We start from the raw sequence: 27045 nt of genomic DNA on the forward strand, positions 1-27045 counted from the left end.
TCCCTTTAAAATGAAATGCCCCATTATTGACTGATGTCCCTTAGTTTTGTTTGGTCTCACTTCTGTCTCTCCACTACCAAAAATTCTGTGTACATGGGAGGCAGCTGACTACTAGCTAATGTAGGGGGGATTTCAGAGGGTCTACAATTGTATTACAGGCAAAGGGCCAATTATCTACAGAACATAGACAGGAGACCGGCACGTAACTTGTTGTAACGCCCTACCTGGGAGTCGGCGTCTGGGAGCATCAGAACACCAATACTAGTTGCTCACGCCTGTCCATCAACACCCTGCTCCACCACTTGACAGAATAGCCAAATCAAGAGAAAGTACACAATCAGGAAGGATGGCTTGGTTTTCTCCTGAGCTGCCTCAGAGTAGTGTTGTTCCCTCATGACCTGGCCTACACTCTCACCTTTTCGAGAATCGGTTGAGGTGCACCTGTAAAGAAGAATGGAATTATTATAGCTGCCTGTGTGCATAACTGTTATGAGCCACTTTAACCCCCACCTGTCTCCTCCCCCCTTATGCCATTGTACCTGTCTGTTGTAACTGCAACATCCAAGAGTAAGGAAACTCCAATGCACCCAGCCTTGTCCAGAAATGACTAGGAGGATCCCATGGGCAGCCGAGTTGCTGAAGAATTGGATTGCATTCCACAGCTTGTTGCGTGGCCACAGCGGTTGAAAGCACCTAGTATCTTCAGGCGCACGTTCAGTTGATGCCAGGTCTTTTGTCCTGATAGAACAATTATGCCAAATAGTCTCTTTCAATTAATGCTTGCTCACTGCATGCTATTGTTTTCTTCCTATAGGTTGAGAGCGTAAAGAAACTCCTTGAGGGAAACTATGACTCAGAATTGTGAGACCCCTGTGTTAAGCTTGCACTAACCTGTCTATTTTCCTTTCACAGGACGGAGTTCAGGATAGCATTGTGTGCCAAAAGGGAATATGGCAGCGAGGGGACAGCGAGAGCCTGTCCTGGGTAAGTGCAATGTCCTTGTCTTCTTTCTTCTGTTCCTCTTCTTTGTCTTAGTTGTTTCCTCTTTGTGTTCTTTCTTCTGTTCTTGTGTTAATTAACGGGTTAGAGTCCTTCCTTAGATTCTATTGAGCGGGGCTGACATGGAACCAGAGGTGAGATCCTTCCAGGTAGGATTCTCAGGACGTCTGGCACATGAAGTGAGATTTAGGAGCTTGTTATAGACTTTTACATGAAATCTTGCAGTATCTCTGTAGTCCCACGAGATTTCCCTTCCAAGTTTTGGATGTCACCACAAGCTCTTGTGGTTGCTTAACCCATGCCTGACTCCCTGTATCTCCATAACCATACCTTGTAAACCCATGTGCTCTTTCCAGGCCCTATGAGAGTGGTGCTAGCTCTGTTGGGAGTGTTGTGTCCCATGACTCCAATGACACTTGGAAGGTGGTCCAGATGCTCAAGGTAGGCGTTGGGGTTATCAAGGATATGTGGTAAGTTTACCAAATGCCCTCATACTAATATGTGGAGTAGTGGGCCGCTACTGTTGTGGTTGGTCCAGTCGCTATTCGATGTAACTCCCAGAGTGTGGACAAGGAGGGAACCTGTAGGCCCGCTCCTCCCTGCGAGACATGGTATTGCCCCGTAAAAAGGGTGTTTGGGAAGAGCAGGATTTTATGGACTAGGGATCCCAGAATAAACCCAAACAATTCCATTCAACCTCAGAGTCAAATGCTATATAGGATTGTTTAACTATTACAAAGTCTGCAAACCCGCTACAATTGCAGATCCCACAGTAAATATATTAGGGTGTTACTTTGCAGAGAGTAAAAGGAGGGAATCTATACCATGCTGCACCCCAATAGTCCCACCTCAACACCAGTGTCTGTGGGACAAAGAAGAGAAAGAACCGTACAGCACCACATTCAGTGTACGAGACTCCAAGATGGCATCTAATGCCAGGCTCACATTTAACCCCTCACTGATCCTCATTAGCAGCAATCAAAACTATCAGTTACTTACCCACATAGAGGGAAACAAAAATGATAATATAATGATGGGGGAATAATATACACTTAAAGAATAAGTCGTCAAAATGGAATGAGGAATAGACTATTAGAGGCCAGATTAGGACATCGGCCTCTCTGGGAGGAAGTATGAATGGGGCCAGGCAAACACAGATGTGAGAATCTTGAAGGAGGCAGAACTGCTTGCTTATTCTCCCTTGACCAAAAGGGTTTCGTCCAAAATGACTGTGGGCAACAATTCTGAGTCCCAAAAGTCTGACCCCTATTTATTTATATGTGGGGGGGGGGGTAAAGGTCATAAAAATGTATAGGGATGTATTTGGGATCCAGACTTTTTAATTTGTTTATTTCACACAGACCCAACAAAGGTGGAGAATCCAGAAGGAGGAACACCAAGAAGAAGCACCAGCACACAGAATATTGCAAGATTCCTGGGAAGGTTTCAAGAGGCAAGACTGGAAGCAGCCAATGCTTAGGAGCCCTGAAAACAAAGGTTATCCAGGATGTTGAGACAATCCCGCGCATGCCTTGAGTGAGTTGGACCAACTAACGACCCAGGATAAAAGGAAGAGGGACTGATCCATAGCAGGAGTGCATTACAAGTATTATGTGCCTAAAATGAATCCTGTGGGGAGGGGAGAAATGCCAATTAGATCAATTGAAAAAAAAAGAGATCCGGGAGGGGGACCTGTTCGATTCACTGAACCTGAAGCATGGCCCAGGAGACCTGTTGACCCATGGTCCAAGAGCGACCGGCTAGAAACACTAAACCAGAACTGAGGACCTATTAAAGAAAGCTGGACTAAACCAAAGTGCTAGAGCAGCCTACTGAGATTCTGTAGAGGAACAAAGTCTGGGAGAGACATGTTGAAAACTGCAACAACCCACGATCAAAGGGGGGCCTGTTGAGAAGCCTGGACAGACCTATAATCTAAGATGCCTGCAGGAATGCAGATACAGAAAATACTGGTGGGAAGCTTAGCAGAATCTAGGTCCAGCAGAGACCGGTTGAGAATCTTAAGCTGAGAAAGGTCCAGGATAGGCCGGCTGAAAACTGCAGCGACCAACGTTCCAAGAGATTCCTCTCGAGATACATGGGCAGACTAAAATCCATGAGAATTTGGCGAGAACCTTTGAAAAGCCAATGGCCCAGGAGGGACTTAAGAAGCCTAAAGGAACCCACAACTGGGAAAAACCTTGTAAGGAGCTTGAACCGTGTCAAACTCCAAGAGGGACCAAGGTCTGGGAGAGACTGTTAGTGATTTCATGTGAAACCAAAATGAGAACTTAGAAGACCTGAGAAAAAACTGCCAAAACAGAGAGGTTAACGAAGTCCAACCATATTTTGAGTAATGGCTACAAAAGGGCTGGGCTTGTAAGAATAGGTTTGTGAACTTTTGTTTAGGCCGATCTTTAGACAAGAGTAGCTTGGACGCTAAGAACCTCGCATGAAAGCTATTGAGCAAATTTGCATACCCGCAATGCATTGCTTTGTGGCTGTTAAGTGGAGGTGAACTTCCAGGCACTGCTGCTAGGTGGTGCTATGGCATGTCTGGCTTATTAACTGAAATGGCCTATTATATGTCCTTGTACACTTACCTTAGATTGCATGCTTTTAAACCATTTCCTGAATCATGACATATCAATGTGGGGGACCGCATACATTTGAAATGACTCTAACTAAAATTTTAAAAAAATGTCTTTTTCAATCAAATGTTATATCCAGGCCTTTAAGGTGGGTTGGGCTAGTCACGGCAGAGACCCAGCAGTCTCCAAAAACTGCTCTTGCACCATTACTCATTCTGTCATGAGCCTCAACGCATTCTTCAGAAGCTTTCAAATCACTGCTTTTAACTAAGGCAGAGCAGCCTAATCCTCACACCCGAAGCTGAGATTGTCCAAAGGAGAATGCATAGCTTGTGGTTTGTGACAAATGAAATGCTCACTAAGCCCAGTATGCTTTATGTGCTCAGATGGATTTAATGCATAAATCACTTTGGAAGAATTATTTCTTAAATATAGAAAATATGTGCTCATTATTCTGTTACAAAAATGTGCTTTGATTTGCAAACAGCCAGAAATCCACATTGGTGCGGTCTCTCTCCACTTTCTCCTTGCTGATTTATTTATAGAATGAGCAAGGTTTACTCACTGATTGCTTTGTTGATATGCTGAGTGGGAGAGTTGTATTGATAGACAGCAATCTATTTACAAACCAAGCCAAAGAGGTGTATTTACAATATGCGGACTGGTTGCAAACAAGCCCACCTGACTTCATGCTGTGTGACCCAAATACATGCTTGCAGGGTCTCATGATGTATTGTATTGTTTGGGGCAGGTGGCCCGCTCTATGAAACGTCCAGCACATTTCAGGCTACAACCATCTCTTAGGCCATGTTCCATTTAGAACTCCCCCATCTATGCATATAAAATATTTAAACATTCAGTGACCTAGTGCGAAATCAATTTATTAGGTCTTTTATTGAAAGAAAGCAGGCCTATTGATTTTGTTGCTTTACTTATCAGGCTTTCAGTGATTTCATATTTTTTATGGTAATATGTTTGTATTTCATTGTAGCGCATAGATTCTGATAGGCATGTGACACCAGAAAATGTTTACAACAAATGATGCAGAATGACAGTATAAGGTGACAGTGTATTAAAATGATTGTTCAAATACATCTGAAAGATTTTGTTACCTTGGTAGAGGTTCTGGGAATGTCACATCCAGAGCTGCTGCTTTTATGGATCCATTCTGAAGAGCCTCCACCAGTGCATTGTGATCTACAACAGCACCTGCATAAATGTAACCGTGCACTTAGAGCCAAGTACTGAAAATACGAGCAAAACATTCACAAACAGTAAGGAGGACTCCCAGGGGGAGCCGAGAAGTGTTTTTGCTGCTGCCCATGTGACAACAGAATGTGGGAAAAGTAGAAGGAGTATGTTGCTTACCTCTAACTCCTGGTCTCCAGCATTGGTATCTTTCATGGATCCACATGCTTTGAATATTCCCCGCTGACAGGCTGGGAATCCATGGTAACCTCAGTATTACACTACATAATAAAACATTTAAGCTCACTTTAGTAGCCCATCACTCTCCTTTAGGGTTTATTGTGCCCCACCAATGAGACATCGAGTATCTAGCCCCACTCAGGAGACCATCTTCAGATTCTAACCCCAGAGAGATGTGAGCTACAACCAAGTAGACTTGCTCCCTGCGGGGTGGATAGCGGGGGCATGTGAATCCATGAAAGATACCAATGCTGGAGAACAGGAGTTACAGGTAAGCCACATACTCTTTCTCCAGCATTGGCTCTTTCATGGATTCACATGCTTTGAATAGAGTACAAAGTAGTCATTAGTAAATGAACAGGAGTTGGCAGGGGAGAAAGGCATACCTTATTGAAATAGACGTTGCAGCACTGCTCTCCCAACTCTTGCCTATGATTCACCTTGCCCTTCCATGCAGTAGTGCTTCATGAAGGTGTGCAGTACTACCTAAGTAGTTGCTTGGCAGATGTCAGGCAGTGGAATCGCTGCCCATAATGCCGCCAACGATCCGATTGCTCTTGTAGAATGCGCTTGTATGTGACCCTGCAGGGGCCTGTTTGCCTGCATATGCGTTTAGTGATCACTGAAGTCACCCATTGGGCGATGCCTTGTTTGGACATGGGTTGGTCCCTATTTGGGGGCCCATAGGCTATGAACAGCTGTGATGTCCGTCGAACACCTTTCGTTCTGTGAAGGTAACATCTTAAAGCTCTTCACAGGTCCAACGAGTGCAGAGCCTGTTCTGCCAGAGTAGACAGTTTGGCAAATAAAACCTGCAAGATTATCTCATATTGAAGGTGATATGATATGATATGGCATTTATAACGCACCTATACACAAGTGTTTCAAAGCGTGACTCAGCACCGTAGGGATGAAGGTTGGATTTGCCTTTAAAACAACTCTGTTTGTTTCAAAACATGGGTATGGAGACCTGATGGACAAAACTTGGATCTCCGACATGTGCCTGAACGATGAAGACTTCAAGATACATGCTTGATTTCAGTGGTAACCATAGGCTGTAAGGGAGCTTTCATCAGCACCGTGAGGAAGGTATTCAAGGCTCCATTATGGAGGTATTTGCTTTTGGGGAGAAGGTGCAAAAAAGGACTCCATAAAATGGTGCACTATCTGTGCTTCGTAGAGAGGGGCTTTCCCTTCCCTTCTAATAAATCTTGAAATTGCTGCAAGGTGTAATTAGATGGACGAGTGCGATAGACCATCTTTGGCCATATATGGTAGAAGGTCATGAGGGGCAATTTTGCGTTGCGAAAGCGGTCCCATTTATACGCATAGGACTTGCCTTTAAGTTGATGGACCATGGATCGTGGCGCAGAACCTGCTGGTTGCACATTGAGAGCAGGTTTGGATCCTTCCCTAGGGGAATTGGTTGGCCATCAGATGTATGATGTCTGCGAACCAGGGCCGTATCGGCTATTCAGGGTCTATTAGGATGATCCTGCATTTGTACACCATCATCATTTGCAGGACTTTGCATATCACCAGGATCGGTGGAAATGCGTAGGCAAACATTCCCTCCCACGACAGCGTCCCCTATCAAACCCTTCTGTGGTTATCTGCTGGCAAATTGCAGACACTTCTTGGTCTCCCAGGTTGCGAACAGATCGATGGACCGTGTCCCCCGCCATTCGAATATTTTGTCGAGCAGTACGTTCGCTAGTTGCTATTCGAGGGAGTGATTCACAGCTCTGCTGAGTTGATCCACCATTTCATTTTGCTCCCCTGGAAGGTCGAAAGCTTGGAGCTGTATTTGGTTGCGGTTTGCCTAGTGCCACAATTGCTGTGCTTCTTTTGATAGTGTCCTGGACCTTGTGCCCCCTTGTTTTCATATATAATACATGGTGGTGGTGTTGTCTGTTAAGACCCTGACCCCCTTGTTTTTGATCACTGGCTGGGATGAGTGAAGAGCCTCAAACACCATTTTCAGCTCTAAGATATTGATGTGCAGTTTGGACCCTTGGACATTTCATAGGCCTTTGATGGATAGGGGATTTACATGAGCGCCCCATCCTGCGAGTGATGCGTTTGTTATTATCGTTTCCTGAAAAGGTAACTCTGACTGTGATGTGACAGGGTTCTGCCCCCCAGGTGTGCTAAATGAGATGTTATGAGTAGGGTTTCCGATTTTCAGTTTCATCCATAAAAGCCCGTTAAACTCCCCTGAGGCTGTTTGCTTTCTCCTCGGGGGAGTTTCCTGTGAACTCTGTGTGCTGCACTGCAAGGCCTGCAGGAGGAACTATTCATGTATTAAATGGGAAGGTCACCCCCAACGAGTGCCTCCATGTCCCCTCCTGTGGGTGACAGGGGAACTTGTAAACAATGCAGGCCCCGAATCTAGGCATAATGCGCGGTTGCACTATGTAAAGGCTGTTTGAGGGCTGGGCTCCAGGAAAGTGGGTGATTAACTGATGCGTGTCAAGCACTGCACGTCATTTCTTGCTTAGTTCTAGCCCGCTTTAAATAATACCAGACTACAGTGGTCATCACTCCAGGGGCAGCTGTTCTGTCCAACACGCTCGCTCTGTATAGTGTGTTCTGTTCAGGCATTCACGAAAAGTAGCCCACGTTGTCTGCAGCCGGAAAGGAGCCTGTCATTCCTTAGCCTGGCCCATCAGCTGTGTGCTGTGCAGAGCAAATTCTCTTCTGCTGGCCCCTCCTTCTTGGTAGACTGAGTTATTTCTGTGTGTTCCTTTTGTTTTCAAGACTAATATATACTTTGTATTGCCCATAGGTCAAAATGGGTCTACCAAGAATTGAACAAGAATTGAACAGCTTGGCACCAATAGTTTACCAAAATGCTACAGAAAGTTAAACATATCAAGAAAAACACCTCAGTGCAAGTAGTTACAAAAGGTACTTCAGCAAAAAGTGGACAGAAAGTTCAGCACGTCAAGAAAAGAGCAACTTGATGTTTTAAATGCGATCGATAGGATTGGGATTGTTTTACCGAGGTCAAAAGAATGGCGGCGGAATTGACTGTAGTCGATTTCATAGCAAATAACATTTTTACCTTGGTAAAAAAAAACATGTCCCCCCCCAACCTGCTGGTAGACCCACATCCCCCCTACTCTCGGTCCGCCGCCGCCTTTCCTGTACCGTGCAGAATCAGTTCCGTCCCTCTAACGCAGGTCGGAGCTGACGCCGCAGGGTCCCTTTTTCTTCTTTTTTTTTTGGGTCCCCTGCATCCAATGTCGAGGAAGCGGGGACAACCCTGCAACCCCTAAAACTGAAAATACCAAACATGCGGCGCGGGGCCAGCCCTGCACCCCTGGTTCCTCATTTTCGGTATTTATGGCATTTTCGGCTTTGAACTAATGGCACTGGCCTAATTCGGCCAAACGTACCATTTGGCAAATTGTTATGGTTCTCAAAGCAATGCCAACAGTCTACATAGATATTGCGAACAGGTCATTATTTTAAGAATTTTGGGCAAACAGCAATATCTGCAAACTGAGGCACCGGGATGTAATCATGTAACAGTCACATCTGTGTGTGTCTGAAACAGAGCCGGCTTCAGATGCACAAAGGTCAATCACTTGTGAAGTGAGTGGTTTCTTACGCTTCCTGCTTCACGGACTATTCTTGAACACATTTTGGCATTTCAAAACAGATTTATGAACATGTTCTATACTTGGCACAAATAGAATCTTCACTCAGGGTTTCATGTTAGCTTTAAAAGCACGCAGCATGTTATCACATGAAGACAGTTAAGGGAAAATAATTGTGTTACTGCTCAAAAGTGAAGATGTCTGCCAAAACGAACTACTTGCAATAAAACTTACAAGCCGATTCATGGAATAATTAGCGCGGCGCAAGTGGCCAAAAACGTGCGAATCGCAGTGGAATGGCGAAAATCGCAGTGGAATAGCGAAAATCGCACGAAAAGCAGCGCACATCGATTCATGGAAGGCCGTGCGCGAGAAAACCATCGGACGTGCGATAAGAAAGTGCGCGGCGCACAGGCCATCTAACGGCGTGCGCCAGGCCACAGCGAAAATCGCACAGTCCACAGCGAAAATCGCACATAGCGCGGCGCACGCAACAAAAGTAGGCGGAACACGGGGCGTAACACTCGGAATGGGGAACAACTTGCCAAAATGTGGGCGTCACGGGGGAAGCACAGGGTAAAAGTGCGCGGAACGCCCACACGCTCGCCTACAACACGTATTCATGGAATAGAATAGGGCAAAAAAGCGCACGCTCAAACCAGCGCACAGGCACAAACACGACCGCCACAAGAAAGCAGGCGGTAGCGTCTCTGCGCCTGGAAGAAATGTGCGCTAAAAGGTGCGCCAACAAATAGCACCTATATACAGCCATGATGAATGTCCAATACTGTGGCCCTCCAGGATAAATGACGTACAAAGGGGTACCCACAAACACAGACACGCGCTGAGAGAAAAAATAAACGTGTGCGTGTATACCGGGGTGCGCGGGAAGGAACAAGTTACTTACCTGTAACTGTTGTTCTCCAGCATGGGTCTGGCATGGATTCACATGCTCATGAATATTCCCCGTCGTCAGGCTGGGAATCCTCGGTAAAGAAAAAACCAGTATCAGTTTCGTTTCTGATCTGTCTTTCGTAGTAATAACCAATCACTGGTCTCTGCGTCATACTGACCACAGCCAATGACTGCCCTCTACCTAAGCACCGCCTCTGGCAGCCATCTTCAGATTTGGAAGCACGTGAAGTGGCAGTATGACCAAGTGAAGAGCCGCAGAGGGGTAGGCGGGAGGGTTCGCATGTGAATCCATGCCAGACCCATGCTGGAGAACAACAGTTACAGGTAAGTAACTTGTTCCTTCTCCAGCATGGGGTCTGGCATGGATTCACATGCTCATGAATAAAGAATACATAGCAGTACACACATGCACAACCACGGGAGGTGGCAAAGGCTCAACATTAAGCATCACATAAACTCAACATTAAGCATCTTACCTCCTCACCAGGCTCACCTCAGGCGAACAGGTTGCGCAGCACTGCTTGGCCGACCCTGGACTCCTCCCTGGAATCCCGGTCGACGCAGTAGAATTTCGTGAAGGTGTGCGTCGACCTCCACGTAGCAGCCCTGCATATGTCCAGCAGGGGCACACCAGATAGGAACGCCGTGGTAGCTGCGATCGCTCTGGTGGAATGGGCTCTCGGACGGCCAGGCAGCGGTCGGTTTGCCAACCGATGACAGTACATGATACAGCCGGAGAGCCATCTGGAAATGGAAGCCTTCGAGAGAGCCTTCCCCTGATTGACAGGTCCAAAGTTCACAAAGAGTTGTGACGTCTTCCGAAAACACTTCGTGCGGTCTACGTAGAACTTCAGCGCTCTAGCCACATCCAGCGAGTGCAAAGTCCTCTCAGCCGGCGACGAAGGCGACGGGAAGAACACAGGCAACACCAAGGGTTCGTTGAGATGGAAGTCCGACGGCACCTTGGGCATGAAGGAGGGGTGCGTCCTGAGCACTACCCTCGTGTCGTGGAAAGTCAAGTACGGGGCCTTGCAGGAAAGGGCCTGGATCTCTCCCACTCGTCGTGCGGAGGTGATGGCCACAAGAAAAGCTGTTTTCCACGATAGAAACTTCAACGGGGCCGAGTGCAGAGGCTCGAACGGAGGTCCCATGAGCTTGGTCAGCACCACGTTGAGCTCCCACGCCGGGGCCGGAGCCTTCACCGGCGGGAACGATCTGAACAGTCCCTTCATGAACTCTTTCACCAGACGATGAGACCACAAGGACGTCCGCCCCGTGGTTCTGGTGTATCGGGAGATCGCAGCAAGATGAATCTTGATGGACGCGTGTGCCAGACCAGCTTTGGCCAGCGTCAGCAGGTACGGCAGTACTTGGGGAGCCGTAATCCGTAGAGGGTTAATCTTCTGTGCGTGGCACCAGACAGAGAACCTCTTCCATTTGTGTCCGTAGCATTTAAGAGTCGAGGACGCCCTGGCCTTTGCAAGAACCTCTCTGCAATCGGCCGGTATGTCGTATCCTCCAAACTCTAGCGCTGCAGGAGCCAGGCCTGCAAGTTCAGCGACTTCGGGTCGTGGTGGAGGATGGCGCCTCCTTCCCTGGAGAGTAGATCCGCGTCCGCCGGCAGCTTGATCGGCGGGGACGCTGACAAGTCCAGAAGGTCCGGGAACCATATCTGCCTCGGCCACGCAGGTGCGACGAGGATCATCCTGCACCGTGACCTCTTGAGCTGGTTGACGAGCCGGATTAGCAGAGGCAAGGGAGGGAACGCGTAGAGGAACAGGCCCTCCCAGGGGAACGAGAAAGCATCGCCCATGCTCCTCGTCTGGGGAAACCTGCTGGCGAACCTCCGGCACTTGGTGTTCGTTGCCGTCGCGAACAGGTCGATCTGGGGTGTGCCCCACCGTCGGAAGAGGCGATCCACCAGATCCTGCCGTAGTTCCCACTCGTGGCACGAGCGCAGCTCCCTGCTGAGTGAGTCGGCGATGGTGTTTTTTATCCCTGCCAGATGAAACGGTACCAGAAAAATCCCTTGGGCGACGGCCCAATGCCACAGGTCCTGCGCCTCCTTGGACAGCGCTGGGGACCTGGTTCCGCCCTGTTTCCTGATGTAAAACATGGTGGTGGTGTTGTCGGTGAAGATCCTCACCACCTTGCCCTTGAGGGACGGAAGGAAGGACCTGAGGGCCCAAAACACTGCACGTAGCTCCAGGACGTTGATATGCAGGGACTTCTCCGTCGGGAGCCAGAGTCCCCTTGCGTGCAGATTTTCGGTGTGCGCTCCCCACCCTTCCAGGGAGGCATCCGTGGTCACAGTCTCCTGGTGGGCTGGGGTCTGGAAGTCCATGCCCGCCGTCAGATGCGCGCGGGTGCCCCACCACCGTATCGCTCGTCGGAAACTCTCGTCGAGCTTGATCCTTTCCTCGAAGCTGCCCGTCGTCTGGATCCAGCGCGCATCCAGGAATTCTTGCAACGGGCGCATCCGGAGCCTGCACATGGGAATGAGGTAGATGCAGGAAGACATCATCCCGAGGAGGGACTTGATGGACCTCACCTTGGCCGCGTCGGCCACCAACATCCGTTGCACCTTGCCCAAGATGGTCCTGGTCCTCTCCTCCGACGGGGAGGCCAGAAGGGACACTGTGTCGAGCCTCGCTCCCAGAAACAGTGCGACTTGCGCGGGCACCAGGTGGGATTTGGCGTAGTTCACGGAGAATCCCAGGTCCGTGAGGAGTTGGACGGTCCTTGCCGTGTGGACCACAGCGAGCTCCCTCGTCTTGGCGCGGCTGAGCCAGTCGTCCAGGTAGGGGTAGACGTGAATCCCCTCGCGGCGCAGCTGCGCCGCCACCGGTGCGAGGCACTTGGTGAATACCCTGGGTGCCGACCGTAGTCCGAAGGGGAGGGCTTTGAACTGGTAATGACGCCCTTGGACCACGAATCTGAGGAATTTTCGGTGCCCCTTTAGGATGGGAATGTGGAAGTAGGCATCCTCCAAATCCAACGACGATAGGAAGTCTCCTTCCTCCAGCTGACCCAGGACGTGCTGGAGGGTGACCATCCGGAACTTTGCGCCTTGATGAACTTGTTCAGACGTCGCAGGTCCTAGGATGGGGCGCCATCCTCCGTCTTCTTCTTTCACGAGGAAGTATCGCGAGTAGACTCCGGAGCCCCCGAAGCCCCTTTGGGACGAGCTCGATGGCGCCCTTTCTGAGCATCGCCTTTACCTCCAGGAGAAGTTGAGGGACGTGAAGTTCTTTCCTGGCCACGGGGGGGACGCGCGGGCACCTTCTTTGAAACTCGAGCGCGTGGCCCGGGCCAGGGCGTCCAGCACCCAACGGTCGGTGGAGATGGACTCCCACACGCTGACGAAGCCCGCCAGCCGGCCTCCCACCGGGGTGCTTCGGTGGGGGCCCGACCCCACGGCCGGTTCAATCCTGCTTGGACGCGGCCTTGCCGCCTTGACCTCCTTGGCGACGACGGCGGGGTCCGCTAGACTTGCCTCGTCCTCTGAGGCCTCTTGCGACGACGAGCGGGCCGCTTGACGGTAGGAAGCGAAACCGCCGCCGGAACCTTTGGAGGCGCCCTTGCCTCCGCCGCTCCGAAAGGGCGTTCGTCGTTGCTGCAGGACTCCAAGGGCCCTGGCCGTCTCAGTATCCGCCTTGATGGCCTGAAGGGAATCGTCCACTGTCTTCCCAAACAGGTTGTTCCCGTCGAAGGGCATGTCCAGGACTCTGGTCTGGACGTCCTGCCGAAAGTCTGTAGCTTTGAGCCATCCACGACGTCGAAGGCAAACGCCGTTGCCCAGCTGGCGGAACCCAGTGTCGGCGATGTCCGTCGCCACGGTGATGGCGTGGTCCGACGCCACCTCACCTTCCTGCAGGATCTCAAGGGCCTCCGCCCTCTTGTCGTCCGGCAGAAAATCCAGCAGGGGAGCTATCTTGTACCAGAGCTCCCTGTCGTAGCGGGCCACGATAGCCAAGGCGTTGGCCGCTTTAATCGTCGTCGCTGCCGACGAGATGACTCTACGTCCCATAGCATCCAATTTCTTTCCCTCGCCGTCCGGCGGGAAGTTGATGTGGAGGCCGCACCCCCCCCCACTTTCTTCCTGGCTGCCGCGGAGACGACGGAGTCCGGGGTAGGCTGCGCCCGGAGGCATAGGGGGGCCGTGTCCGGGACCCGGTACTTTTTCTCGTACCGGTCTCTTCCAGCTGGCGTCGTGGAAGGGTTCTTGAGGAGGGAAAGGCCCTCATCCCAAATGTCGTCCAACAGAGGCACTGCGAGGACCGTCTTCCTCTTGGCCTCGCGCCGCTGATAAAGGAAGCCTTCCTTTTTCTTCTCCTCAGGGCAGAGTTGGAAAAGCTCGGAAGCCCTGGAGATCATGGAGTGGAAAGATCCGATCTCGTCGGGCGGAGAAGCCCTGGTGGGAGGCGACGACGGAAAATCCTCGTCGTATGCCTCGTCGTCCGTACCCGTCGCTGCCGTGTCAGTCCCCGTATCATCCCCTCGGGTGGACGGGGAGGAGGGCTGGACGGGGCGCGACGGTTGAAAAGGAGGTGGTGGATGGATCCTTCTTTTCTTGGTGGGGGGAACACCAGAAGGTCCCGGTTCTGGATCCCCCTACGGGAGAGGTTCCTCCGTCGGTAACGGTAGCCTCGTCCTTATCTCGGAGCATAAGGACTGTATGGCCAACAAAATGGCCGCCGAGTTGTCTTGCGGCGCTGGCAGAGGGGAATCCGACGGGCGAGCAGGGGCCCCGTCGGTATCCTCGACGATGTCGTCGTCGTCACCTGCGTCGGGGTCCATTCCGACGGGCTGGCCTTCTTCCACGCCTAGGCCGTGGCTTAAGACCTCGATCAGCTCCTCTTCTGAGGTTGAGGCCGAATCTACGACGACGCCCTGCCCCCCCTTCTTCTTCCCCACGGAGGGTTTCACGGGGGTCCTATCGATGGGCACAAAGGAAGACTCCCTCCGCGGAGGCAGGGAGATTCTGGGCCCTGAGGTCGCCACCACTGGTGTAGCCACCACAGGCTGAGCCAGGGCCGCCGCGACCGTTTCGATAGAGGGCTTGGTCGGATGGATCAAGGCCTTCACCACCTTAGGTGAGCTCACCGCCTTATCCTTGAGGGAGGGGCACTGCCACGCTCCTCCTCTGCCTTAGAGCTCGACCGGGGCCTCTCCAGGAGCTTCGCCGGGTGCTCGGCCTTCCTCTTACCCGACCCAGAGCGTTGGCTCGTGGTTGATGGTGCCGGGGAGGGTGCGCCCTGCCTGGCGCCCATAGAGCCCGACCGTTCGGCGCTCCCGGTGCCAGCGGACTCGCGGTGCTTGGCCTTATGTTGGGCCCCCATCGCCGGGGCGCCCTCAAAGGTCTTAGAAGACCGCTCGGATTTCTTCTTCTTCTCGCCAGACGGGCTCTTACCCTCCAGCCAGTTGGCGAGACGTTGATGGCGGTCCTTCATGGTCCGTTCCGACATGTTGCCGCAAAACGCACAGTCCTTCTCCACGTGCGTCTTGTCCTCATGAAGGCAGTAAAGGCAGAAAGAGTGTTCGTCCTCCTTGAAGACGTTCTGCAGCTGGCATCCAGGGCAGACCCTGAACAGCTTTCCGGGCGTCGAGCTTCCCTTCTCCTGGGCCATCTCCGAGACCGGGCCTGAGAAGCTTCTGGAGTCCTCCGAAGCGTAGCTCGACGAAATCTTCACCCTTGAGGGGCACAGATGAATCCGACACGGGTCCCCGTTGATCGGATGTAGGATCGGTGGAGCTTGAGGCTCTTTTGACCGAAAGAATCGAAGTTTTTTGTGAAAAAGCGCGAAAAATAGCACTAACGCTCGAGAGCAATAGCACGAGGATCCCAACACATGAACGTGCGGTAAAAATCTGAAGATGGCTGCCAGAGGCGGTGCTTAGGTAGAGGGCAGTCATTGGCTTTGGTCAGTATGACGCAGAGACCAGTGATTGGTTATTACTACGAAAGACAGATCAGAAACGAAACTGATACTGGTTTTTTCTTTACCGAGGATTCCCAGCCTGACGACGGGGAATATTCATGAGCATGTGAATCCATGCCAGACCCCATGCTGGAGAAGTTGCACACGCGATATGGCCGGGTACGTGGATTTCAGGGGTGCGCGGGAAGTTCCACACGCGATATGGCCGGGTACGTGGATTTCAGGGGTGCGCGGGAAGTACCACACGCGATTAGTCAGGGTACGTGGATTTCAGGGGTGCGCGGGAAGTCCCACACGCGATTAGGCAGGGTACTTGGATTGCAGGGTTGCGCGGGAAGTTCCACACGCGATATGGCCGGGTACGTGGATTTCAGGGGTGCGCGGGAAGTACCACACACGATTAGTCAGGGTACGTGGATTTCAGGGGTGCGCGGGAAGTCCCACACGCGATTAGGCAGGGTACGTGGATTGCAGGATTGCGCGGGAAGTTCCACACGCGATATGGCCGTGTACGTGGATTTCTGGGGTGCGCGGGAAGTTCCACACGCGACATGGCCGTGTACGTGGATTACAGGGGTGCGCGGGAAGTTCCACACGCGATTAGGCAGTGTACGTGGATTTCAGGGGTGCGCGGGAAGTTCCACACGCGATTAGGCAGGGTACGTGGATTTCAGGGGTGCGCGGGAAGTTCCACACGCGATTAGGCAGGGTACGTGGATTTCAGGGGTGCGCGGGAAGTTCCACACGCGATTAGGCAGGGTACGTGGATTTCAGGGGTGCGCGGGAAGTTCCACACGCGATTAGGCAGGGTACGTGGATTTCAGGGGTGCGCGGGAAGTTCCACACGTGATATGGCCGTGTACGTGGATTTCAGGGTTGCGCGGGAAGTTCCACACGCGATATGGCCGGGTACGTGGATTTCAGGGGTGCGCGGGAAGTTCCACACGCGATATGGCCGTGTACGTGGATTTCAGGGTTGCGCGGGAAGTTCCACATGCGATTAGTCAGGGTACGTGGATTGCAGGGGTGCGCGGGAAGTTCCACACGCGATATGGCCGGGTACGTGGATTTCAGGGGTGCGCGGGAAGTTCCACACGCGATATGGCCGGGTACGTGGATATCAGGGGTGCGCGGGAAGTTCCACACGCGATTAGTCAGGGTACGTGGATTGCAGGGGTGCGCGGGAAGTTCCACACGCGATTTGGCTGTGTGCTCCCAGGCATTACCTGTACACCCTCCACGGCCCCTGCAGGCAGCACACACCACAGGGGACTACCCTGCACACCTGCTCATGTCTCCCACCACCCCCACCCTCCCGCCACCAGGTGCACCCTCCACCAGGCCCCCACCCATGTCTCCCACCACCCCCACCCTCCCGCCACCAGGGGTACCCTCCACCAGGCCCCCACCCATGTCTCCCACCACCCCCACCCCCCAGCAGTGCAGGGGCACCCACTACCAGGCCCCCACCCATGTCTCCCACCACCCCCACCCCCCCGCCACCAGGGGCAGCCTCCACCAGGCCCCCACCCATGTCTCCCACCACCCCCACCCCCCCGCCCCAGGGGCAGCCTCCACCAGGCCCCCACCCATGTCTCCCACCACCCCCACCCCCCAGCAGTGCAGGGGCACCCACTACCAGGCCCCCACCCATGTCTCCCACCACCCCCACCCTCCCGCCACCAGGGGTACCCTCCACCAGGCCCCCACCCATGTCTCCCACCACCCCCACCCCCCAGCAGTGCAGGTGCACCCTCCACCAGGCCCCCACCCATGTCTCCCACCACCCCCACCCTCCCGCCACCAGGGGTACCCTCCACCAGGCCCCCACCCATGTCTCCCACCACCCCCACCCCCCAGCAGTGCAGGGGCACCCACTACCAGGCCCACACCCATGTCTCCCACCACCCCCACCCCCCAGCAGTGCAGGGGCACCCTCCACCAGGCCCCCACCCATGTCTCCCACCACCCCCACCCCCCTCTGCCACCAGGGGCAGCCTCCACCAGGCCCCCACCCATGTCTCCCACCATCCCCACCCCCCAGCAGTGCAGGGGCACCCTCCAACAGGCCCCCACCCATGTCTCCCACCACCCCCACCCTCCCGCCACCAGGGGTACCCTCCACCAGGCCCCCACCCATGTCTCCCACCACCCCCACCCCCCAGCAGTGCAGGGGCACCCACTACCAGGCCCCCACCCATGTCTCCCACCACCCCCACCCTCCAGCAGTGCAGGGGCACCCTCCACCAGGCCCCCACCCATGTCTCCCACCACCCCCACCCCCCAGCAGTGCAGGGGCACCCTCCACCAGGCCCCCACCCATGTCCCCAATCACCGCCACCCCCCAGCAGTGCAGGGGCACCCTCCACCAGGCCCCCACCCATGTCTCCCACCACCCCCACCCCCCCGCCACCAGGGGCAGCCTCCACCAGACCCCCACCCATGTCTCCCACCACCCCCACCCTCCCGCCACCAGGGGTACCCTCCACCAGGCCCCCACCCATGTCTCCCACCACCCCCACCCCCCAGCAGTGCAGGGGCACCCTCCACCAGGCCCCCACCCATGTCTCCCACCACCCCCACCCTCCCGCCACCAGGGGTACCCTCCACCAGGCCCCCACCCATGTCTCCCACCACCCCCACCCCCCAGCAGTGCAGGGGCACCCACTACTAGGCCCCCACCCATGTCTCCCACCACCCCCACCCTCCCGCCACCAGGGGCAGCCTCCACCAGGCCCCCACCCATGTCTCCCACCACCCCCAACCCCCAGCACTGTGGGGAACCTGCCAGCAGGCCCCCACCCATGTCCAACCCATGTCTCCCACCACCCCCACCCCCCAGCAGTGCAGGGGCACCCTCCACCAGGCCCCCACTCATGTCCCCAATCACCCCCACCCCCCCAGCAGTGCAGGGGCACCCTCCACCAGGCCCCCACCCATGTCCCCAATCACCCCCACCCCCCAGCAGTGCAGGGGCACCCTCCACCAGGCCCCCACCCATGTCTCCCACCACCGCCACCCCCCCGCCAACAGGGGCAGCCTCCACCAGGCCCCCACCAATGTCTCCCACCACCCCCACCCTCCCGCCACCAGGGGTACCCTCCACCAGGCCCCCACCCATGTCTCCCACCACCCCCACCCCCCAGCAGTGCAGGGGCACCCTCCACCAGGCCCCCACCCATGTCTCCCACCACCCCCACCCTCCCGCCACCAGGGGTACCCTCCACCAGGCCCCCACCCATGTCTCCCACCACCCCCACCCCCCAGCAGTGCAGGGGCACCCACTACCAGGCCCCCACCCATGTCTGCCACCACCCCCACCCTCCCGCCACCAGGGGCAGCCTCCACCAGGCCCCCACCCATGTCTCCCACCACCCCCAACCCCCAGCACTGTGGGGAACCTGCCAGCAGGCCCCCACCCATGTCCAACCCATGTCTCCCACCACCCCCACCCCCCAGCAGTGCAGGGGCACCCTCCACCAGGCCCCCACTCATGTCCCCAATCACCCCCACCCCCCAGCAGTGCAGGGGCAGCCTCCACCAGGCCCCCACCCATGTCTCCCACCACCCCCACCCTCCCGCCACCAGGGGTACCCTCCACCAGGCCCCCACCCATGTCTCCCACCACCCCCACCCCCCAGCAGTGCAGGGGCACCCACTACCAGGCCCCCACCCATGTCTCCCACCACCCCCACCCTCCCGCCACCAGGGGCAGCCTCCACCAGGCCCCCACCCATGTCTCCCACCACCCCCACCCCCCAGCAGTGCAGGGGCACCCTCCACCAGGCCCCCACCCATGTCTCCCACCACCCCCACCCTCCCGCCACCAGGGGTACCCTCCACCAGGCCCCCACCCATGTCTCCCACCACCCCCACCCCCCAGCAGTGCAGGTGCACCCTCCACCAGGCCCCCACCCATGTCTCCCACCACCCCCACCCTCCCGCCACCAGGGGTACCCTCCACCAGGCCCCCACCCATGTCTCCCACCACCCCCACCCCCCAGCAGTGCAGGGGCACCCACTACCAGGCCCACACCCATGTCTCCCACCACCCCCACCCCCCAGCAGTGCAGGGGCACCCTCCACCAGGCCCCCACCCATGTCTCCCACCACCCCCACCCCCCCCTGCCACCAGGGGCAGCCTCCACCAGGCCCCCACCCATGTCTCCCACCATCCCCACCCCCCAGCAGTGCAGGGGCACCCTCCAACAGGCCCCCACCCATGTCTCCCACCACCCCCACCCTCCCGCCACCAGGGGTACCCTCCACCAGGCCCCCACCCATGTCTCCCACCACCCCCACCCCCCAGCAGTGCAGGGGCACCCACTACCAGGCCCCCACCCATGTCTCCCACCACCCCCACCCTCCAGCAGTGCAGGGGCACCCTCCACCAGGCCCCCACCCATGTCTCCCACCACCCCCACCCCCCAGCAGTGCAGGGGCACCCTCCACCAGGCCCCCACCCATGTCCCCAATCACCCCCACCCCCCAGCAGTGCAGGGGCACCCTCCACCAGGCCCCCACCCATGTCTCCCACCACCCCCACCCCCCCGCCACCAGGGGCAGCCTCCACCAGACCCCCACCCATGTCTCCCACCACCCCCACCCTCCCGCCACCAGGGGTACCCTCCACCAGGCCCCCACCCATGTCTCCCACCACCCCCACCCCCCAGCAGTGCAGGGGCACCCTCCACCAGGCCCCCACCCATGTCTCCCACCACCCCCACCCTCCCGCCACCAGGGGTACCCTCCACCAGGCCCCCACCCATGTCTCCCACCACCCCCACCCCCCAGCAGTGCAGGGGCACCCACTACTAGGCCCCCACCCATGTCTCCCACCACCCCCACCCTCCCGCCACCAGGGGCAGCCTCCACCAGGCCCCCACCCATGTCTCCCACCACCCCCAACCCCCAGCACTGTGGGGAACCTGCCAGCAGGCCCCCACCCATGTCCAACCCATGTCTCCCACCACCCCCACCAGTGCAGGGGCACCCTCCACCAGGCCCCCACCCATGTCCCCAATCACCCCCACCCCCCAGCAGTGCAGGGGCACCCTCCACCAGGCCCCCACCCATGTCTCCCACCACCGCCACCCCCCGCCAACAGGGGCAGCCTCCACCAGGCCCCCACCAATGTCTCCCACCACCCCCACCCTCCCGCCACCAGGGGTACCCTCCACCAGGCCCCCACCCATGTCTCCCACCACCCCCACCCCCCAGCAGTGCAGGGGCACCCTCCACCAGGCCCCCACCCATGTCTCCCACCACCCCCACCCTCCCGCCACCAGGGGTACCCTCCACCAGGCCCCCACCCATGTCTCCCACCACCCCCACCCCCCAGCAGTGCAGGGGCACCCACTACCAGGCCCCCACCCATGTCTGCCACCACCCCCACCCTCCCGCCACCAGGGGCAGCCTCCACCAGGCCCCCACCCATGTCTCCCACCACCCCCAACCCCCAGCACTGTGGGGAACCTGCCAGCAGGCCCCCACCCATGTCCAACCCATGTCTCCCACCACCCCCACCCCCCAGCAGTGCAGGGGCACCCTCCACCAGGCCCCCACTCATGTCCCCAATCACCCCCACCCCCCAGCAGTGCAGGGGCAGCCTCCACCAGGCCCCCACCCATGTCTCCCACCACCCCCACCCTCCCGCCACCAGGGGTACCCTCCACCAGGCCCCCACCCATGTCTCCCACCACCCCCACCCCCCAGCAGTGCAGGGGCACCCACTACCAGGCCCCCACCCATGTCTCCCACCACCCCCACCCTCCCGCCACCAGGGGCAGCCTCCACCAGGCCCCCACCCATGTCTCCCACCACCCCCACCCCCCAGCAGTGCAGGGGCACCCTCCACCAGGCCCCCACCCATGTCTCCCACCACCCCCACCCTCCCGCCACCAGGGGTACCCTCCACCAGGCCCCCACCCATGTCTCCCACCACCCCCACCCCCCAGCAGTGCAGGGGCACCCACTACCAGGCCCCCACCCATGTCTCCCACCACCCCCACCCTCCCGCCACCAGGGGCAGCCTCCACCAGGCCCCCACCCATGTCTCCCACCACCCCCACCCCCCAGCAGTGCAGGGGCACCCTCCACCAGGCCCCCACCCATGTCTCCCACCACCCCCACCCTCCCGCCACCAGGGGTACCCTCCACCAGGCCCCCACCCATGTCTCCCACCACCCCCACCCCCCAGCAGTGCAGGGGCACCCACTACCAGGCCCCCACCCATGTCTCCCACCACCCCCACCCCCCAGCAGTGCAGGGGCACCCTCCACCAGGCCCCCACCCATGTCTCCCACCACCCCCACCCCCCAGCAGTGCAGGGGCACCCTCCACCAGGCCCCCACCCATGTCCCCAATCACCCCCACCCCCCAGCAGTGCAGGGGCACCCTCCACCAGGCCCCCACCCATGTCTCCCACCAGCCCCACCCCCCGCCACCAGGGGCAGCCTCCACCAGGCCCCCACCCATGTCTCCCACCACCCCCACCCTCCCGCCACCAGGGGTACCCTCCACCAGGCCCCCACCCATGTCTCCCACCACCCCCACCCCCCAGCAGTGCAGGGGCACCCTCCACCAGGCCCCCACACATGTCTCCCACCACCCCCACCCTCCCGCCACCAGGGGTACCCTCCACCAGGCCCCCACCCATGTCTCCTACCACCCCCACCCCCCAGCAGTGCAGGGGCACCCACTACCAGGCCCCCACCCATGTCTCCCACCACCCCCACCATCCCGCCACCAGGGGCAGCCTCCACCAGGCCCCCACCCATGTCTCCCACCACCCCCAACCCCCAGCACTGTGGGGAACCTGCCAGCAAGCCCCCACACATGTCCCCCTGGCCCCAGGTCCTGACGATACACAATCATGGCAGTAATGGCCAGCATACCCAGCACAAACACCCAGGCAAGGATTGCATCCACCCACATAGTGAATGCAATCACATGACACAACCCCAATGGCAAGTATGCAAAAGAACACATGTCCGTCACACACACATACACAAAGGGTGCAAGTGAATGTCAAAACCCATATCATGACATGTAAGAAACCAATGAGAAAATAACACAAGTGTAAGAAAATATAAAAAATGTATTAAATAACAAAAATAAGTTAACTTTTCAAACATACAACTATGTGGCTAAGTAAAGAAATGGTCCATGTCCGAGAACAAAAGTGATAAACAAGAAAACAAAGGAATGAAAAAAAAAATTTTGTCCAAAGCAATATCATGTAGTAGGAAATTAATGAAAAACCATTACGTCATGGTGAAAACAATAAGAAATTAAAAAAATGTATCTCCCAAAAAAACAAACTATATACAGGAATGTACCAGGGTCCATGAGCCCAACACCATAAATGAAACCTACTACTAACTAATGAAAAATATATGTACAAAAAAGTGGCCATTGTCCGAGCGGTCCAAAATAATAAAAAAAAATAAAGGAAACCTAGCACTAACTAACTAAATAACTATATACAAAGGCAGCGGGCAAGTCCTGCGGCTCACTTGGTGATGTTGCTGGCCAGGGCATCATCGAACTCCATGTCGATGTCCTGGAGGCGGGACTCTGTCCTGGCCCCGAGGTCTCGCAGGGACAACCCCATGTCCACCTCAAAGTCCCTGCGAGCTTCCTCGAGGCACTCAGCCCGCCTCAATGCCCGACGCATGGAGAACTCCGCCCTGACCATGGCGAGCCGCTCCTCTTCCGCCCGCTGCCGCTCCGCACCTATCCGCTGGCCAAACTCCTCCCACACGGAAGACACCACCATCCCAGGGTTGCCCTGCCCTCCGGCCGATGCCTGCCCCTCTGCTCTTGATGGCCCCGAGCCATGATGCCTCCCACGTCGAGCCCGCTGCTGCCTCCGACGCCACTGCCTCTGCCAGCACGACGGCATCCAGGCTGATGGAAACCACCGACGCCGTCGTGCACGTGCCCTGCCCGATGATGCCGTCACATCTTCCATCTGCTGGGGTCCACTTGCTGTGTTGTCCACCCCTGCTAGACCTCCGACTCCCAACTGTGGCAGGGATGGGATCCCCACCGAGCTGGCTGCATTGGTCGGGGCAGGTCCACAGGGGGCCCTGGTGGCATCTGGGCCGGAAGACGGCAAGGAGAACGACCGGTGGATAGCCTGCACAGAGGAGGAGAGGGCCGTCAGATTGGCCAACACATGCAGGAAACCCCCGAACATGGCCGATCCCAATTGGGCCACGTCGGCACGGTGCACTTCGTGATGACGTGCGTGCTCCTCCCGGGAAGCACGCACGTCATCACAAATCACAGCCGTGCGCATCGCGACCCCAATCAGGACCTTCTCCACGCGGCCAGGGGTTCCCATGTCCGCAGGTGGAGGGGAGTCAGGTGACATGGACATCCCCTCTACTTGCGGACGGGCCTGGGACGGGGCATCCCTGCTGGTGCATGGTGGTGCACTCACAGGGTCAGGGACAGCGACATGCACAGGCCCCTCCACGGTGACCTGTGCTGCCTCCTGGCCCTGGCCCTGGACTGCAACACTTGCACCAGCAGGGATGCTCCCACCAGGCCCCATGTGTGCACCAGTGTCGGCCTCCTCCTCCTCTGTGCAAACCACCAACCTGGATGGCTCCTCACCGTCTCCCGCCGTAGCAGGCCCCTGTGGGGGCTCACCCACCCCTTCCGCTGCAGCCGTGGGGGCATCCCCGCCGCCTTGCTCCACAGCGCCGTCTCCGCCCTCTTCTTCACTAGCCGCTGCGTAGAGGGAGACAAAGGACACAAGCATCAGGCTACTGTACAATGGTCCCCTAGACAGGAAGCAATAGCAGATGAGCACCACTGTCAAAGTACACTTCCATCATGTCCCTCCACAACACATGGGTCAGTCCAGGCAAAACACACACAGTAACAGGCATGGTGCATGCCATGGACATTTCCATGCATGTCCAATGGACTATTGAAACATTCAATGATATGTAACTCACATGCATCATGGCTCATGCATATCACATGCACACACTTCACCTCAGTCACATCCATCTGGCCCCAAACACACCAAACACAGGGGAAACAAGGGTAAGTTGGGTGCGTCACTGAATCTGTGCATTGTCACACACATGTGTCATGCATCCATGGCATGCACAAGTCACAGACACACAGGTCAGGAACACAGACATGGCTACCATATATGTACCTGGCATCAGCACCCATCCTTCACCCCCATCCATGTCCAGGTACAGAGACTGGCATGCTCTCATGTCCAAAATCTGCATAGGGCTCCCCATGCCGCATTTCAACACATGCAACAACCATGTGGGTCACACATCACTGGTCGCACATGCATTACCATGATGTCCCTGCACACATACATGCATACATGGCCCATGGCACACATACAGGCAAGTATCATAGAACCAGCACACCGCAACATGCCCTGTCTCACACAGTAATGCTTGGACACTTACCGCACAACTCCAGACGGGCCTCCCTCTCAAGGACCTGGGCGTGGAGCGCTGGGCGTACGCGTTCCAGGACCCTCTTCTGGATGGAACTCATGCGGCCCCGGCCCCCCTCCACGAGGCGCCGGGCCTTCACAAGGGTCCTGGACCTCAAGTCCTCCCAGCGCTTCTTGATCTTCTGGACGTTGCGGGTTGCCACCCCCTCCGCGTTGATGGCAACCACACAGTCGGCCCAGATCCTCTCCCGTCCTTCCTTGCTGGCGCGGGACGATCCAAAGAGGGCATCATACTGCCCCAGGACATGCTCCACCAGGACACCAACTTCGGTGGCAGTGAAGCTGGTGCCCCTCTGCCCCTCTGGCCTGGGGTTGCCACTGGTGCCAGATGTGGAAGTGCCCGACATGGCAACCCCAGAGGCAGGTGTGGGTGGGCAACTGGGTCCTGGGGCTGGGCTGTGGAGCGATGTAATCCCAGTCGGGAGTCTTCAGTTCCAGCAGGGGTGGACACAGCAACTGGACCCCTGCAGATGGCTGATGTGCAGGCACCAAATGGCAGGGCACGGTGGCAGCAGGCAGGCAGGCAGGCAGCAGCAGATGGCACGTGGGAGGCTGCTCGGGACACTGGGGGGCAGTAACTCGACCTTCTGGGCAGGAGCGTGGTCTTCCGTGTGTTTTCGGGTGGCCAGCTTGATACGGAGTGATTTGGCACGTGAAATTCCTGCACGTCAGCGTGAAATCCGAGGAAAGGCCCTTAGCGCGTAAGCGCGTCAGCATGCATACGCGATTCTATTGGACCAGAGTCCCTCAGCGCGTCTGACGTGACCCGCACGGGTGTTCCCCACTCAGCACGTGATGACGGAGCACACGTGGAAATACTGCACGTCAGAGTGTCATCGCGTGTAATTGGACAAAAGTGCGCGTACACGCGATTGGCCTATGTACGTGTATTTCAGGGGTGCGTCATCGCGTGTAATTGGACAAAAGTGCGCGTACACGCGATTGGCCTATGTACGTGTATTTCAGGGGTGCGCGGGCACTTACACACGCAAGTACGTCAGCGCACTTGATCCCGTGCTGCGTGGGAATTTCCACACGCTATTGGACTGGGAACTAGATTCCACGGGTGCGCGGGTCACACGCTCGCCTAGAACACGCGCAAAGCATTAATTTGCGCACTTTTCAAATAACAAGCCAGATGCCAGGATGAACATACCGTTCCTAGCAGCAGTGGCAGTGGGCTACCAAAGGAGGAGGAGGAGGAGAGTCAGGGCCAGAATATTCACACCCAGAACCAGCCTTTTCGGGATGCCTGATGACCAGGTGTATGGAAGGTACAGGTTTCCACCACACATAATACTGGACCTGGTGAGTGAGTGGGAGGATGATCTCACATCACCCACACTGTGCTCCCAAGCACTCAGCCCCCTGGAGAAGGTCCTCAATGTACTGCACTTCTTAGCCACTGGATCATTTCAGCGGACAAGTGCCATAGTGGGTGGGGTGTCACAGGCCACCCAGTCACGCTGCCTACACCAGGTCTTGGACATCATCACTGCACGCCCATCAGTCCGCAGGCACATATACCTGCCCAGAACACCTGCTGAAAGGCATGCTGCCGCCCTGGATTTTTACGGTGTGGCACGATTCCCCAAAGTGCTAGGTGCCATCGACTGCACCCATGTGGCTCTACGTCCCCCCAGGGCATCTGAGCACATCTATAGGAACCGCAAGCACTGGCATTCCATCAACGTGCAGGTAGTATGTAATGCCAAGGGAATCATCACCTCAGTATATGCCAACTATCCCGGGTCCACCCACGACAGCTTCATTTACCGAATGTCCACCCTATGCCGGGACATAGATGCTGGGCGGCATGGCGATACAAGGCCTCTTGGTGAGTATGTATGCCACTGCACATGCATGCATGTTGGATACTGAGCAAGGTCACAACCCCACCAATGATACCAATCACCACCTCCACAGGGGACAGTGCCTACCCTCTCAGCCCCCACATGATGACGCCAATTCGGAACCCCAGCACGCCACCCGAGGTAAGATATAACACAGCCCACATTACAACCCGGGGCATAGTGGAGCGCACATTCGGAGTGCTAAAGTCA

At 56.6% G+C, this 27045-nt stretch overlaps 1 protein-coding gene across 1 annotated transcript in view; it reads right to left on the reverse strand.

Annotated features, from left to right (window-relative positions):
• The window catches only part of LOC138497322 (glyoxylate/hydroxypyruvate reductase B-like), a 742375-nt gene that overhangs the window by 81245 nt on the left and 634085 nt on the right, over positions 1-27045 (reverse strand). The window contains exon 5 of the mRNA XM_069620712.1: positions 4703-4799. Coding sequence (XP_069476813.1) covers positions 4703-4799 — 97 coding nt within the window. The remainder of the gene's footprint in view (positions 1-4702; positions 4800-27045) is intronic.

This window comes from Ambystoma mexicanum, chromosome 5q (assembly GCF_040938575.1).
Source record: "Ambystoma mexicanum isolate Mex_15411 chromosome 5q, UKY_AmexF1_1, whole genome shotgun sequence".
NCBI lineage: Eukaryota > Metazoa > Chordata > Amphibia > Caudata > Ambystomatidae > Ambystoma > Ambystoma mexicanum.